General features: G+C 49.4%; 2 protein-coding genes and 1 long non-coding RNA gene across 6 annotated transcripts in view; 1 reads left to right on the top strand and 2 right to left on the bottom strand.

Moving 5' to 3' along the window:
* The first annotated feature begins 7 nt into the window (after positions 1-7).
* SERP1 (stress associated endoplasmic reticulum protein 1) lies at positions 8-1,974 on the top strand. The gene is made up of 3 exons (XM_066193601.1): positions 8-160; positions 244-319; positions 603-1,974. The coding sequence occupies exons 1-3, from the start codon at positions 77-79 to the stop codon at positions 641-643; spliced, it is 201 nt and encodes a 66-aa protein (XP_066049698.1). The 5' UTR covers positions 8-76; the 3' UTR covers positions 644-1,974.
* On the bottom strand, positions 1,350-3,149 carry LOC136295188 (uncharacterized). Its single transcript, XR_010722601.1, has 2 exons — positions 2,585-3,149; positions 1,350-2,347 (listed from the first exon to the last, which is right to left on the bottom strand). It is a non-coding gene; the product is annotated as an uncharacterized lncRNA (long non-coding RNA).
* Positions 3,150-3,895: 746 nt separating this feature from the next.
* TSC22D2 (TSC22 domain family member 2) overlaps positions 3,896-16,524 on the bottom strand; it is a 28,064-nt gene continuing 15,435 nt past the window's right edge. The window contains exons 2-5 of one of the 4 annotated variants that reach the window (XR_010722603.1): positions 15,960-16,031; positions 7,481-7,532; positions 6,286-6,737; positions 3,896-4,501 (exon numbers count right to left, since the gene is read on the bottom strand). Coding sequence is in view for 2 of the 4 variants with exons in the window: in XM_066193602.1 (XP_066049699.1) it covers positions 6,519-6,737; positions 7,481-7,532; positions 15,960-16,031 (343 nt within the window). In the remaining 2 variants the exon portion in view is untranslated. Of the gene's footprint in view, positions 4,502-4,946; positions 4,987-5,463; positions 6,738-7,480; positions 7,533-15,959; positions 16,032-16,524 lie in introns of those variants that run through there. The other 3 variants (XR_010722602.1, XM_066193602.1, XM_066193603.1) reach the window with 3 other exon arrangements.

Raw genomic sequence — 16,524 nt, 5'->3', positions numbered from 1 at the left:
GGCGCGCTCCCGGCGTGCGGCGCGCGCGGTGCTGACGCGGCAGCGGCGGCCGGGCCGGACCGGGCCCAGCGCGGACATGGTGGCCAAGCAGCGCATCCGCATGGCCAACGAGAAGCACAGCAAGAACATCACCCAGCGGGGAAACGTCGCCAAGACCTCGGTGCGTGGGGCCGGGCCGGGCCGGGCGGGCGCGGGCGGGGGTGGCGGGGCCGGGCCGCGCTGACAGCCGTGCTGTGCCCGCAGAGAACGGCCCCGGAGGAGAAGGCGTCGGTCGGGCCCTGGCTGTTGGCGCTGTTCATCTTCGTGGTCTGCGGATCAGGTGAGCGGCCGCGCGCGGGCGGACCGGGCCAACGGCGGCTGCGGGCGTCGGTGGCGGCTCGGGCCCGCTCCTGCCCCTCGGAGCCCGGTACTGCTCCTCGGGGCCCGGCACTGCCCCCGCGGCTCCGGCACTGCCCCTCGGGGCCCGGTACTGCCCCTCCGGCACTGCCCCTCGGGGCCCGGTACTGCTCCTCTGTCCCCGGTACTGCCCGTCCGGCCCCTCCGGGCCCCGAGCTCGCTGGTGGCGCTGCCCGGCGAGCGCTCCCCTCTCCGCTCTCTTGCAGCCATCTTCCAGATCATCCAGAGCATCCGGATGGGCATGTGAGGGGCCGGTCCCGGGCCATGGCCCGCCGGCCCCGGCCGCCGCCGCAGCTGCCCGGGAGCGGCCGTGTCGCATTCCAGGTCCCTTCACGAGTCATTCCGAGTTTTCTAGCCCGTGCCACAGTGCCTTGAACAGCACCACATGTATAAAGCAATAAAAGTCTATTGTTGATCTACAATCGTGGACCTACTTATTCGCTGAAGATCCAGCCTGGTCTCTGTAATCCGTGGTCCATAGGAACTGACATCTGTTGTAAACACCGCTCCCAGGTCGGTGTCACCCTCGCTGTATAGCTGGAATGGTTTTGTTTGACGCTGGAAGCCAGGATCGCTGTAGAGGCTGGAGCCCGACGTGCAGCATGTTCCCGAGCCGCCTCCGGGCTCCGCAGCCCCGCCGTGCATCCTCCGTGTGCGCGGGGCGGGCCCACTGCAGCATGTGGCAGTGCCCGCTCTCCCCACGCCGCGGCACCGCCCGTAGCTTTGTCCTAATCCCCGCGAAACGCTTGTCTGTGTAGGGTAGTGGGGTGGGGAGGACCCGGCGCGGCCGGCGGCGGCTGCTCCCGGCAGGAGCCCGTGGGCTGCGGGGGCACCGCGGCCACACCCGCGGCTCCCCGAGCCTCTCCCGGCCGTGCCTGTGCTGTAAATACTTCTTGGACAACTTTCAACAAGTGGTGATAGTTTTAAATTTGGCGATGTTGTGTGGGAATACTGGGTGCGGGGGGGGGGGGTGGACGTGCTGCCCCCCTGCCCGCAGTTCTGCTTCTGTATGTGCAGCCCCTGCAGAGTGTGGTGTGTCTTGCAATATATATTTAATCCTATTTAAGGTAAAACCTGCCTTCAACTCGATTTCTTTTAACAATGGATCCAGTACTTAACTGCTTCCCTACTGGTGATCACAGTTCCTTCTTCTGTAGACGACTGTAACTTGAGATCACATGGAAAATGCTGCTATTGATCATATTTCCCTGCTGATGGCCCTGACTCCTGCTGGCTCTGCTGTCTGCGTGGTGACAAAGGTGGTGGGGATTGCTCTGCTGGTGCACGCAGTTGCTAAAGGAAGATTTCTTTTTCCCAGGTTTCTTAGTAGAAGACAAATTTTAAGTCTGGTTACACTAGAAATAATAGAAAACTAAGTGGGTTGAGGTTAATGAAATGCCTGTTAGCTGTGAAGGAGCAGGTCTTTTGTATGCATTGTATTTGCATATGGAATCATCGGGACTGGTGTAAGCCGGGGCCGCCCCAGGGCACGGGGACCTTGTGCTGGGACACTTGTGTGCTGTGGCGGGGGAAGTCTGTATAATCGCTGACTTTAAATAAAGTTCTTTTCAAACGCAAGTTGTGTTCACTCTGACGTGGGCAAAGCTCTGCTGGGTGTTGAAACTCGGCTATTAACACCAAGCAGGGATTAATTAGCTTTCCCTGAGAGGAGCTGCCGTGCCATAGGGCAGCCCCTTGCTCACCTGTCTGGGTGCTGGGCCACGGGGCCCGGGCTGGGGCTGCCAAGGCTCTGGATACACCCAGCCACTGCTCCCCTTCCCTCTGGGGCTCAGCCCACCGCCCACAGGGGTTCGGCAGGTGCCTTCTCCTCACCCCTTGTCTCTGCCTGCTGGAAATGCCACAGGTGCCCCGGGGGTGTGAGCAGCTCCTGCTGCCGCTGCAGGAGTCATTGGCTGTGCCAGCACAGCAGCTGCTCGAGGGCTGTGGGAACCTGCAGGGTGGTTTGTACAGGTTAGTTCCTCAAAGTTCGCTAAATTCTTTCTTTGGTGCAAGCTGGCCGCAGAGGTGTGTGCAGTGCTGTGCCCTGCTGTGTGAGCGGGCACAGGCAGCTGCAGTGCGGAGCTGGGGCTGGGTGGGGGCATCTCTGGAGGGGCCTTCTGGCCCCAGCCGTGCTCTGGCTCCACACATCCAAGTACAAAAGCTGCCAAACACCGCGCTTCTTTCTTACCCAAGGCTAACACAGCAATCCCCGAGTTTATTTCCCCTCGTGAGGTGCAGGTTCCCGTTTCCAGGCAGCGGCAGCTGACTCGTTCTGACGTGCTGGCTGTGCCACAGCTGCGGATGCTCGGCTTGCCGAGGTGACGTCATTTACCACCTGCAACACACTCGTATCTTTTTCTTTTTTTTTTTTTTTCTTTTCTCCCGTGAAGCATTCTCAAGGCTGGCTGCAGGGCCGCGCTTCAATAACGCGTCGGGAGAGGCACACGGTTTGCTTTCCAACGCGAGAGGTGCCTGCTCTCCTGCCAGGCCTTTCACACTGCTGGAACCGCACAAAGGGCTGTAGCCACGTTCCCGGCGCCGTGTCCGCGTCCCGCCCGTCTGCGGGACGGGCTGCATCTCGCAGCACACGAGGGGACCGGGCGCGACAGGAGCCACGCGTCCCCCGGGAACAGGCGCGGGGGGAACGACGCCGTGAGCAGCCCCCGAGCCGGGGCGGGAGGCCGGGACGGGTGGCCGCAGCGTCGCTGGCACGGAGGGCCCGAGCGACGGGGAACCGGGCCGAGGCAGCGGCGGCGGATCCGGGGCTGCGGGGATGGCCCGGGACTGGGACCGGGACCGACACCGAGACCGGAACCGAGACCGGGACCGGGCGGCGGCAGCGCGGGGACAGCCCCGCCCCGCCCGACAGCGCCGCCCCGCGGCCGCCGCAGGCCCCGCTGCGCCACGGCCGCACCCGCCGGCACCGGCCGGGAAAGGGCCCGGGAAAGGGTCCCTGCTCCAGCCGGGACAGGGTCTCTGCTCCAGGCACAGCCCACAGCGCCGGCCGCAGCCGGGGAAGGGCCGCTCTGTGCTCACCTCACCTGGCACCTGCCCCAGAGCCGCCTGACTGCTGTGCCAGCCTCCTGCACACGCTCCCCTCCGAGCCAGGGCCGCGACCTTGAAGCTCTCCTCAGTAAGCGTTTCCTCCGCCTCCTCCACTGTTTCCGTAGGTTTTCCCCGCATCTTCAGTCACATCGTCTCCGAGACGCCGGGCCGAGCTCAAGAGCCCCCTCTGCCCAGCCTCACTGCACCGTGACACCGCGACTGCAGACCGCTCCCAACCCGTGCTAAAGCACACGCAGCGGCTGAATCCTTTATACCAAAGCTATGGAATAATCGTCGAGGACACGTGTTAGAGCACCCGCATTGCTCTGGAGAGCCGGCTCCCGCACAGGCAGCCCCGGAGCGGGGAGCAGCGGGGCAGGCAGGGCTCAGGGCAGCACCAGCCCTGGGGCACCCAGGCTCTCTGCCACTGACACCACGACGGTATCACTGTGAAAACTGCTGCTCCTTTTCTTCAGGCCGCCTCTCGGGAAGAGCCCGCAGCATTCCCAGACCCTTTCTACCAGTCCACAGTGCTCTCAAAAGCCGAGCTGCTGCCCCGAGCTGAATACAGCTTATCTCTAGGAGAAAATGAAACACAAACCCCCCAAAAGCAAACCTGACAGGAGCAGAGCAAAGCAAAGGCATTCTAACAGGATCAGTTCAATCTTCGTTTCATCCCCTTTCAGATTTACTAAATGCTTTTTGCTTTTGGAGAAAGCGCCTCTGCAGCACTTTCCCCGGTGTGAGGGATGTGCCTGTCACTGCCTCACCTCACACACAGGGAACAGCCACTCCCGGGGCACAGAGCTGCCCGGGACTGTCCTTCCTCAAGGGCTCAGTGCTCCTCTGCTCCCAGCAGAAAAATAAGGACCACCTGAGTCAGGTTCAGATGTCTGTTCTGTTTCACTCCAAAGTGAACTGACAGAGTGTATCCTCCACAGAAGTTTTAATCAACTACTCACCTGAGGGACTCTTGTTCCCAGAAAACCCGGGTTGTGCCTTTTTTCTTCCTTTACCAGCATCATCATCACTGTGCAGCTGGAGCAAAACACTGATGGCACTGGAGAGGAAACACACAAAGCTACTGGAATATTTGGTTTCTAATCTGTGTGCACTAAGGTCTCACAGCCGTGCTCACAGCACAGGAGGGCAGCGAGCAGAAAACGCCAATCCACACCAAATGGAAAGATTATTTTGGTGTTATTTCAGCAAGAACTTATTAATAAGCACAACACATGGTTTGTTTGAACTGTGCTGAACTGATGCTTACCAGGAAGGAGGAGGTGCTTCTCAGTTTCCCGGGCCACTGACACTTCTTTGAGATCTGAACACACCAGAACTTGCAGTTCCAAATGTTTCTTCTGTTTTAACTCGGACATAAACCTGAGCAGAGTTAGACCTGCTAAGGGCTCAAGTCAGATGTGCTAAGGTGCTGAAGCAGACATTCACAGTTAGTGACTCAGCAGGCCCAGATGTTTATTTAGAGCCATCAGTGCAAACCCAAACCCCTAAAGCAGCCACTGACAGCATCAGAAGATGCTTCTCCTAGAAGAGAAGAAACCAGTCTGTTGCATGAGAAGTGGAAACCCTGGCACTGGTCTGTTACTGCCTCACTGACACTGCATTTCTCCATTTTGTTCAGAAAAGAGCTACTGAATTTAATTATACTGCAACAACATCTACAGCCAAAAAAGTCAACAAAACTGGTTTAATTTCAGAAAATGTGTTAAAATATATATATATATATTTGTACATCAATTTGACACACCGTATTAGTTTACACAAATGATGGTCTTTCTTGAAACTGTATTTATGAAATGTACATTTTTAATTTAAATACTCAGTATACACTGCATTTAATCTGCATGTTGCATTTATTAAATACATTAAATCTGCAATGTAACAAAACGTTTTCTGCATACGAAATTCAAAACACCATTTTAAATGAACAAAAGATGGCTCACTTCATTTATTTGTTTTAACAACTAGTGCCTAGCACACTAGCTTAGCTCCACCAACACCAGCTGTTCTTTCTCTTTATTGACATTGTTCACAGACTAGTACATATTACACTAAGAGTGCTGGATAAAAACATGAGGTACGGAAGTGGTTCAAAGATTACAGGTCATGCAGATCATGCGAGACAGCAAAGAAAGTCGTGAATGAGAAAACACTAAATAAAAAATACATAAAGAATGTGCATTATAAAATAAAAAAAAAGAAAAAAAAAAAAGAAAAACCAAACCAAAACAAAAAACCAACAACCAACTCAATTACACAGCTTTGCTTCTTTGGTTACAAAGTAGGTTGAACAATTTCACAGCTTTTTATTCCCACCCAAAAAACCAAACCAAAAAACGAAATGTCAAAAAGCAGAGGAATCATGGCCCCTTTCTCTCTATTAGAAAGTAGAAACAGAAATGAGCAAAGTTTTCTTCATCAAAATAGCCCATCACTTATTTATTATATCACAATGACTGGTGACTACCTGTACAGATGCACTATGGTCTTACTTACACTCTATACAAAATTTACATTCAAGCTGGATCTTTACTACCGTAAATAAATACCAAAGGCCAATTGCCATTAGTGTTAGAAATATGCCAGGATTCTTTGTTCAATTATTGCCTAGACATTGTATCTATTAACGCAATCCCATCTATCATTTTACCCATACAGACATTTATTTAAAAAAAAAAAATTCAAAAGTTCTGTGACATTGTTCATGTACATTATGAAAATAGCAGCCCTGTAATAAATAAAACAAATAAATGAAACTAACATAGGCAAATGTTACTTATATGAAAAGAACAGTGGCTCTGAAGAGGAATTGTTGCTCCTTACCAGACAGCAAGGCTCAAAGCAACCAGGAGGAGCAATGGGAACCTCACGGAGCCAGCCGAGCTCCAGCAGCCCTCCCTCCTGAGGGCCGGCGAGGGTGCCAGGCCCCAGGGCGGTGTGGGGACACGCCCCAGCCTGCAGCCACAGCGGGGGCAGCTCTGGAGGGTGATTGTCTAATACTGAGAAGGCCAAACACACGGAGAAGCAGGCTGCTGGCACGGGGAGCAGGGCCGGGCTCACGCCGAGGAGACGTTGGGCTGCGCGGGCTGTGACGTGCTGCTGGGGGCGGCCTGCTGGCTGGACAGCTGCGATAACTGATCGTTGTTGGACAGGGATTTCAACAGTGCATTTTCTCGTTCAAGTAAAGAGTTTCTTTCAACTAATTCTTTTATTTGTTCCTTCAGGACTTCCACTTCTTCTCTCACTGCATACATCAAATGGCTTTTCACTAGATCCTGCCAAGAACAAGCGGACAGTTACATCACGGAAAAGAACAGTTTCCTTCACCCCAGTCCCAGGACTTACTGTCACTGCTTTCACTGCAGTAAGCCCGGAAAAAAATTCATGAATAAATCAGCCTTTGAGCACAAACAACCCTGCCGTTTTGTGAGGTGGGCCTGGTATCAAAAGCTTTGTCTCCAGCACTTCAGGTCGCTCCAGTTATGTGGAAGCCGAGGAGGAGAATGGCAGCCCAGCTCCTCAGAAGGAACGCACCAGCTCTGATGCTGTGACCTGGGGTGTGAGTCTGCGGTACACAGGCCCACTCACTGAGGTGTATGAGAACCAAATCAACAAGAAAGCCTTTACATAATCAGAACCAAAATCCAACAGCTCTCACTGAAGCTGAGCAGCGTGTTAAGGATGGCATACCTGACCCTTCAGGAAAACTAGAAATGAACTTGGCTAGAGTAACAGACTGAGATATGCACTATATTTTCAGTACTCCTTCAAGTTCAATCACCTGGTTCACAGCAATTTGTAAGGAAATTAACTGAAAAACATTTCTGGGCCAACAGTAAAAGCAATAATGGTTTGTGGTCGTTCATAGTTCATACAGAAAATCCTTTTTTCAATTGATGTTCTCAGTCTGACCCACCTGGAGGGATATCACAGCCTCACAGAAACACAATTCAGCAGAAAATGCTCAGTGATGAACCACATTAATCCTATTAGAAAAAACAACTTTTATTTTACTTACCATTGCCTGTTCTATTTTGTTGTCAATGGCAACAACACTTGCACCAGACGCACTGTAAATACAATGAGAAAACTCTGTGAGTGTTATTTTATCACTCAGGTAAAACTGTGCACCTGCAGGACTCCTGGATCATGCTGTCCCTGGAAGGTTGAAGCTTGGAGTCAAGAATTCAGAATACATTCATAGGGGGGTGTCCTGTGTTCCTCCCACCCCTCACCCCACCCAGCTGCCCAGTACAGCTGTGACTCACAAGAAACACTGCTCCTGCAGTTTATACCTTCTCATACTGGGCTTATGGCACTCAGAACCATAAAAATGCATTAAAATAAACCCTAAATCAACTGCTTTGATTCCTGGCCTCATTTTCCAGCTTTCTCCACTGAGGAAAACAAGAATTCATGGGATATTAATGGGATTCTTACCACCAGCACTATTTCTTCCAAACTGTTTTTGTAAAGCAATGAAGAAAAAAATCCTGTTGTAATATTTTTTCTCTGGATTCACTTTAGTCCACCTTCCAGGTAAGGTGCCCCTCCTGGCTCAGCACTGCCCCTGCAGCCTGTGGCAGCAACCAGCAGCGACCAGAGCCCTGTGGCCACTTCCTGGCTCCCACAGAATTGTCCCTGGATCCTGACAGCTGACAAACACACGGCCGTGGGTCACAGCTAGGGCCAGGCTTGTTCCACACTGGTGCAGAACATCCACCAGCACACCCCAGTATACTGTTAGGTGTGTATTTACTGTGCCAACAAGATCCCAAACTGCACTTCTGAATCCTGCAGGACAGAAATCCAGCCCTCAATAGCTCGGGTCTGTTTCCATGTCATGCCACAAGCACACAAGCCAGCCCCTCACTCACAGCTCTGGAGCAGAGATTTCAGCAGGCTGGGGTGTCCCTGTTCTCCCACAGACCCTGGTGTCTGTCCAGGGAGGAGCTGCAGCTCTCCCCAGTCCCTGTTCTCCCAGACTCAGGTCTCTCTGGCCAGGGAGGAGCTGCAGCTCTCCCCAGTCCCTGTTCTCCCAGACTCAGGTCTCTCTGGCCAGGGAGGAGCTGCAGCTCTCCCCAGTCCCTGTTCTCCCAGACTCAGGTCTCTCTGTCCAGGGAGGAGCTGCAGCTCTCCCCAGGGCACGCAGGGCTGCAGCCCACAGCAGCCATCTCCCTTCCCAGCCCGGCTCTCAGGGTCCCATTTCCCACCCAGCTCTGGTCTGACACAGGCAGCAGTTCCTGGGCTGTGACAGCCCCACCAGTGAGAGCTGTTGATAACACTCCCTGCCATGGACATGGCTATCAGCAGTGTGCAGCCACGTTTAGGAAAGTTAACTTGGGGAAAATGCAAGGGTTGCAGTCATGCCGGAAAACTCGCCTCACTGGAATTGTGCAACTCACCAAAATCAAGTGTTAAGGAAAAAAACCACTCAAAGCTTTTTACAAAGAGCATGTCAATGTGCTCAGCAGTACTAGTCACAGGTGTGAAACACAGCTCAGCTCCTGAAGAGTGATACAGGTCAGAGAAGTTAATTTTAAGGCTCCCACAGAACTGTCAGTACCAGCATGGGGCTTTTACAAGCAGAGGGCATCGAGTTTGTAGACTGAGGGAGTAACAGCCTCTGCTTCTACAGAGTCAATCTTGAAACTCAAACCAAAAGCGCTGAACACCCATTTCAGAAGAAAATTGTTCCAGCTTCTTAGTGTCTTCTAAGCCTCTTTCAAACCCTAAACCTCCTCAGAATAAAAGCTATTTGTAACTCATGCCAAGGGAAGAATTCCTTTCCATTTTGAATTAACCTACATCAGACTCATGTGGCACAGTCAGAAGTATCTGTGTTCATGAACCACAAAACCCCAAGACTCCATGTCCTCTCACAGTCCTCCATGGACACCACTCTACAGGTCAGGTGAGGCAGCTCTAAGAGGTAACAAGAGGACAATTAAAGCCAACACCACACTTGGCAGCGGGATCTACTTCCCCATCTTTGCAGCACACTCACACAACTTTTGTCAATACCCATCTAGTCAAACTCGAGATTGGAACTTTGTTCTTCTACCCCTGTTCCAGCTATTTTGTAGTGTGATTATTTTAAAAAATAAACCCCAGTACATCACTCCAAGTAAAGGCATTGAAGCAGTTCCATGAGAAAGACAGGCAGCCTTCCCTCAGCCCCCCAAAGAGCTGTACCTGCGTGGGGGACTGCAGAGGCACCTCTCCCCATGTACCTGGTGCTCTGAGCTCCCCTCTGCCTGCTGGTTGCTGTAGGGACTGGAATGCGCCAGGGAAACCAGTGCCTCACCACACACACCCCACATGTGACACACCACCAACAGTGCTGGGAGCTCTAAGCTCTTATACACTGTTTTGTAATGTTCCTGCTGCCCTCATCCCCAGAGCAGCTGAGTCTGGATTCCAGCCCTGCTCCCCCCCAACTCCAGCAGGCAGAGGCTGGGACCACACAGACCCCCACTCACCCACCCAGGAGAAGCTCCACACTGACAGAGGGTGCCTCAGTTTGCCACCAGGATAAAACCTAAAAGCTGACTACACTCCATGTCACTTTCTAAAAGCAGGTGAGAATTAGCTGCTATGGTAGCACAATTCCCATATGATTTTGTTTTCATTCATCTGACAGTGATCCCAACACCAGTGAGCTCCCGTGGGACATGCATGAGCAGAGCCCTCCAGTGACAGCTACTCTTATGGGAAACGCTGAATGTGCTGCCAAATCTTAAGATTTTTTTTACTTTTCTCAAATCCTAACCTCTTGACATCAAATTCCAGTTTGCATAGAAATATTTTATCCCATGGCTGCAGAATGACACTTATAAATACAATCCAGTCCTTATGAAAAGGCCAGGAAGAAGCCCCCAAAAAAATCTCTCAAATAAGCCTTTTTGGATGACTGAATGGAGAAAGAGTCTGACACATCCTGTGAGTGCACCATCCACTGTAAAGCCAATGCCCCAAATTGCAAATCCTGGAATTAGAAGAGGACAGACTCCATTTAGCTCTTGTATAAAAAGATCAATTACAGATTGCTCCAAGAGCTACAGAAGTCTGAGAATTATTGTCAAAACTGCAAAAAAATCCACATCAAGTACCACAGGGCAGATGAAGGGGTGCATTAGGCATGTAATATTTGTTTTTAATAGTAAAATCCCCAGCCCACACTGAGCTTCTGCAGCCCACCAAGTGTCAAAGCGACACACTGAACAGGGCACACTTCACTTTGACTTGGACATCCCAGTTAAAGTCCTGTCAATGAAGGCTCTACCCAAAAGATGTTATACTGGTACAGTTCACACTGAAGCTCACAAGGTACATGGCAAGATTTACTGTCAGCAAAAACGTCAAAGACCCCCCCCCCCCCCCCAGCACAGTTTGTCATTTCCAGAGATGGACGGTAAACTCAGTGTTTTCCTACCTTAAACTACAGGTAGACAAAAACTCATTTTGTCAGATAAATCCTCATTTCAGTGGTTAAAAAAAAACCTCAGTAGCTTTTGCTTTACCTATTCAATTGTCTTTACCTCAGCTGACAAGTTCTCTCACCTTTCCTCTTCTGGGGGGAGAGGAGCTGAGCAAGCGGCTGCATGGGGCTTAGAGCCGGCAGGATGAAACCAAGACAGCCCTTCTTGACACCCAGCATGGGGCTGGAAGAGTTTGAGATAAGGACAGATTTGACTGGGATGTTCAGTACTGGATGGAGAGCTGCTCCTGACGTGCAGCTATTGCCTGGACACTCCTGTGCTTGCCATAGGCATGCCTGACTCTGTCAGAGCCCATTGCCTCTAAGTGGCCACATTTCGCTCTCACTGCTGCCCCATTGCTCTTATCACCTCACTGCCGTGCCTGGAACACTTGATAACGGCCACCACCATGTGCCTGGGCTGGCAGGTGCCCAGGGCAGCTGCCATGAAGGGCAGGCTGCAGCTCCAGCCAGGATTGTGACCGTGGATGAGTCAAGGGGCTGCAGAGACCGAGCTGCAGCCCTGGAGAACCCCAGCACCAGGGCAGGTGGTGCCCCAAGGGGGCCAGGCTGTCCTGGGACATCTGCACTGGAACAGGCTCCTGGCAGAACCTGGGGCCCAGGGGAAAGGGAAGTGCACACTGGAGCACACATGCTGGAAGGATCTGAGGCAGCCTGCTCCTGAAAGATTGACCCTGTGGGAAGGACCCCGAGTGGAGAAGGGCAAGGAGAACTGTCTCTTTGGGTGCTGTGCTAGAGCAGGGGACAGTGTGGGACTGCCCTGCAGTGTGTGGTGAAGAGCACAGCGAGGAAGGCTGCAGGACCCAACCTGACTCAGCTTTGGTCTCCAATAGTTCCACACACCACACCCCTCTCCTGTCCTGAGTGACCACCACAAGAGATGGAGCCCAAACCACAGACTAAACCATCTCCGTGGACAGCTGGGGACAATCTGCAGGCCAGGTGCACAGACTGCAGGAATGACATCCATGTACAGAGCAAAGGATGGAAGGGGGAGTGGTGGTTAAGGAGGCTGTATTGGACGGTGTGTGACCTGAGCATGAGGCAAACAGTATGGAATAAAGGGCATATGATGTGCTGTATGGAATAAACACATGTAATTGGGCTGGGGTAAGGTTAATTTTCTCCATTGCAGGCAGTATGGGCTGTGCTTTGGATTTGCACAGAAAATGGTGTTTGTTATTGCTGAGACGCACTTGCTTGCACAACACCAAGGCCTTTCCTGCTTCTCATACAGAAAAGGGTTATGTCTCAATGTTAACTTGCTAATGGCCACAGGAAAATTTAACCTTCAACATCACCTCATATTCATTGGCACCATGATCCATTTCAATTATTAATCCAACAAGAGCTACTGCACTCAGTGTGATATTTCCACCATCAATGTCATTAGATACAACTATCATCCTTCCAAGACACATGCTCTGAACTTCGAAATTCACCTCAAAATCCAGGTAAAAAAACACTAAGAATCAAACTTCAAAGGTATTTGCAGCTTAATTCATTCTGTATGCTTAGAAAAAGCACAGTGGTTCATTTTTAGGTATTTCACAGACCTCAGGAATATCTCTATTTTATGGCAGTGCTGGATACATAAGGAGTGAGTTATACAGAGCCTACTTTGGCACAGTCAAGCACTAGGGTAGGTCATAGTGTTTCATACCTAAATGAGACTGAAATCCTACTGACTGGATGATGTTAGCTAATTCTGAAGCTTTTCAGTCAGTAACACAGAACATTCTGTGTTCAGCTGTATTAATGACTATCTGTATACTACTATTCTAAGGAATTTCTTGACACCAAGTTATCCCCCAAAAGACTGCCATAATGCAGGAGTTTTCTTGCTTTTTAGATACATAAAATGTATCACATCCCACAGCTGATCCTACAGGGCAGAGGACATGGGACACCAAAGCTCTGTCCAACAGCCTGTGCAAGATAAATCCTGGAAAGCACCACACGTGTTTCACTTTAGGTGGGAAAGGTGTTACCAACTGTCTGACAGACACGCCCAAGTAAAGTGACCACCCCCAGCTCTTCTCTCCCTTTTGCTGTTATTTCTTTGAATCAAATTATCAACCAACCTTTCTGTAAACACCAGTACAGTATCCTGGAGTGTTCCCACTTGCTTTGCTTACGAGTGAGCTAAAGCCTTGTGGTCATTTATTCTTTCCCCTCCCTGTTACTCATTTATGAGCTACTGTCTTCCCACTGGTTGAGCTATTCAGTCTATCCAGAGAAATCTTTTCTATTCTTGGAAGAATTAAGGCCTATTTAATTAGCCTCCATCATGAAGAGATTTTATGATGATAGCATCCCAATACAATCCAATCACCTATCCAGCCTGGAAAGAGGACCTGTGTGAGTAATTGCAGACTTCCATTATTTTTCTATGTCAAAGCCATTTGAGAACGTGTGATAACCTGAGGCACTGAATTCACCACCTCAGGAGTTCCCACACACATTTCATGAGCTCATGTATATTGTGAAGGTTTAATGCTTCACACATAAATTCAGTGGAAACATAAATCCTACTACTTTAAATTCAAATTTGCCAATAATGTCTGTGCTTTAGGCAGACCCACCTAAAGCTGGTATGGCACCTTCACTGTGCAAAGACAACCCAGGCCCAGAAGGGCAATCACCCAGACTCACACGAATATGCCAAGAAGCCACTGTTCCCCTCCTTAAACCACACCAGCTAAAAAGACCAACACACGAGACTTGTGCCTTCAGCAACACCTGTGTGAGCACTGTGCAAGAAAATTTCTCTGCTAATGTGTCAGTAACAACCACTATCTCCCTAACACTTACTGCTTTGGGTGTCACCAGCACTCTTCCTGCCACAGTGTGTTGGTGAAAAATAAAACCGTTTCTATTCACTGGACCAATTCAGCAGTCTCTTGTTCTTTACTGAAGTACCATGCAGCCAGCTCTGCTGATTTCAGCAGGTCCCCAGACACAGCTACTCATAGGGGAATAACACATATTTGCTAGAAAAAATACTAGAATTACACAGAAAGATTTTCTGTTTACACCAAGGTCTCCTAAGTCAAGCCCCTCAGGTTCACACAGTATTTCTGAAAGAGCTGCAAAATGTAATTAAGAGTTCGCTGCCAGCAGACTCAGTCCTGGTGCCCTGCAGTGTGTTGTGCCCCACATTTTGTGATGGGCAAACAAAGGATTCTGAGGAAGTCACACGAGCTTATTGCTTCCACAGCAGCAATTTTTCTTTCCCAAAGCAGAGATGACAAGAAGCAGCCCCACACCATGTTGTTGTTCCAGCTCCACCCCTAGGGCTCCCACAGCCTGCACTGCTCACTGATGCCCCGGCACTCCCTCCACCCCCTTTCACTGGAAGTTTATAGCTGAAAGGTTCTCAGCTTCAGTCATCCAGTGAAGGAAAACTGCCTAATGTGATCTCAAAATCCAGTAACTGTGCTATAAATGCAAAACCTGCAAAACCCCACCAAAAACTTCAGAATTTGAATGGATTTTAAGCTGAAAACATGCATCAATCCTGATGAATTTCATTCTATCTTCTCGCAAACGCTCATTTTTACCACAAAGACTTTACCAGCAAAGATGCAAGGTTATTTTAAAGGCAACCATTTACATTCTTCTACCTGAATTTAACGTTTATCTACATCCCACATTTCCAGCATTTGCTTCAGGCATTGTACATAAACCTCAGACTTGTGAAGCCTCCATCTTAATAATAATAATTTGATTTTAGGGTTTTTTGAATTAGCTTCCTCATCTTAAGACTTATTTTGAGGCCCGAAAGTAGAGAAACAGCTAAAGGCCAGACACCAAGTGACCTTTTGGTCTACAAACCAAATGTGTACTCTAAGCCCTGAAGTTTGTTCCAGTGAAATAACAAAGTCCTTGAAACCTAAACACCAACTCTGTTCCATAAATATAGGGAAGTAGCATCATCCAGAGCTTAAAGCAAAAACATAAATTTGTCCAACTTTCTGCTGAAAAAGGAAGATGTGCTTTGAAACTGAGCTTAATGCCAGCACCCCCACCAATACAAAATAATTAAAAAAAAAAAAACCACACTTAGCATTACTTATAACCATCATTGTGCAGTATACAAACTGTTGCCAAGCAAACTTTAAAAGGTTCAGTTGAGCTGTGCAAGTTGAGAAGCCTTTCAAGTCAAGTACAGCCAGGACAGTGATGAAATGGTTATCAATACTTCAACAGCCAAACAAAATTTACATTCTACACAGCTTGTTAAGCAGAAGTTTTGACAAGCCAGAGCAGCACAAAGCATTAAATCACATCACTAGGACTTTGACTTAATGTTGACAAAAAAAAAAAAATCCCTCAAAATCATTAAAGCACAGGAAAGAAACAGTTTGCAGCTACTGATGAATTAGTAATGCACTTCTCTCAAGTCCTATCCATGCCATGTAAGACTGTTGCACTTCACTGCAGTTTCTCACCATGAGTTCAATGCTGACTTTGGAGATTTACTTTGTCCTTGTCACAATTCACCCATGTTCCCCACCCAGCTTTACTTGAGCAGAATGAAAGTAAGCCAGAAAGCTTCTTTTCCTGGTTTAAAGATAGAAATATCTTAACTTTGCCAAAATTGTGTTTAAACGTAGTATTTTCATGATGTGTTTTCTGATACAGGACTCAATGCCAGAAAGTTTCCTCTTTTGGAAAAGGAAACTATCAATATTTTGGCAAAGGTCAGCTAGGAGCTGACTAGCATTAAACTCTGAGCTTACACACCACGTATGATACATGCAAAATGGAAGGAGGAAGAAAAAAGGTCACGTCGTATTTTAGAGTTTAGTTCCATGTTTCAGCACAAATATTTCACTTCCATGACCGCTTTCACCTCTTCAAACTGCAGCAGCCCAAAATGGAGTTCACAGGCAGCAGCTCTGTGCAAACACAAACAATGAGAAACCGGCAGAGAGCAAAGCAGTTCATGCATACCTCAGCATGTATGCATTCCATACTCAAGCATCCATACCTATCCCAGGTGGCCTTTGACTCGTGTAACTTGTTGAAATGGAACGCTTGGTAGAATGCAGTTGACGGATTCCTATGAGATCCAAGAATCAGACAGACACATTGAAAATGGGTACGTAATAAGAATACCAACTCTCTTAATTCAACCTGCATTACAAAGTGAATCAGCTGTCCAGACAGGTTAAAATAATGTCTGTAAGGCCCTAGTGTTTCTCTGGTTTTGCATTGAGGACACAAGGATCCAAAACAAAACAGTAATTCTCCAGCCCTATGGATCTTCAGGCTATATCAAGCTGCTCCTGCACAAAGATGAGTCTGTGAGGCCAACAACGAGCATCTCCCATCCTGCTGGCAACACTGCAGAGGTTTAGCTGACCACTACCCTAATGCCAAACATACCTAAACCCAAGAGACACCTTTGCCATTTTTGGTATGTCCCAAACTACCTCAGCACACAGTACCCAGTGTTTCCATCCTACTTAACCTTTATACTCAAACCAGATGATTCCTCCAAGGGGACCTGGAAGTCAGAGCTCAATATGCCATATTCAAACTACAACAGATCA

Source organism: Chamaea fasciata, unplaced genomic scaffold (assembly GCF_029207755.1).
Source record: "Chamaea fasciata isolate MVZ Bird 193981 ecotype frontalis unplaced genomic scaffold, bChaFas1.0.hap1 SCAF_11, whole genome shotgun sequence".
Classification (NCBI taxonomy): Eukaryota; Metazoa; Chordata; class Aves; order Passeriformes; family Sylviidae; genus Chamaea; species Chamaea fasciata.
The sequence above is the reverse complement of the archived record's forward strand: the minus strand, read 5'-3'. Positions and strand labels throughout refer to the sequence as shown.

Bases quoted from the DNA above. Each gene is read 5' to 3' on its own strand.
- SERP1 (XM_066193601.1), top strand. From the start codon at position 77: ATGGTGGCCAAGCAGCGCATCCGCATGGCCAACGAGAAGCACAGCAAG. The intron at 161-243 runs GTGCGTGGGGCC...CTGTGCCCGCAG, and splicing joins GAAACGTCGCCAAGACCTCG to AGAACGGCCCCGGAGGAGAA. The intron at 320-602 runs GTGAGCGGCCGC...GCTCTCTTGCAG, and splicing joins CTTCGTGGTCTGCGGATCAG to CCATCTTCCAGATCATCCAG.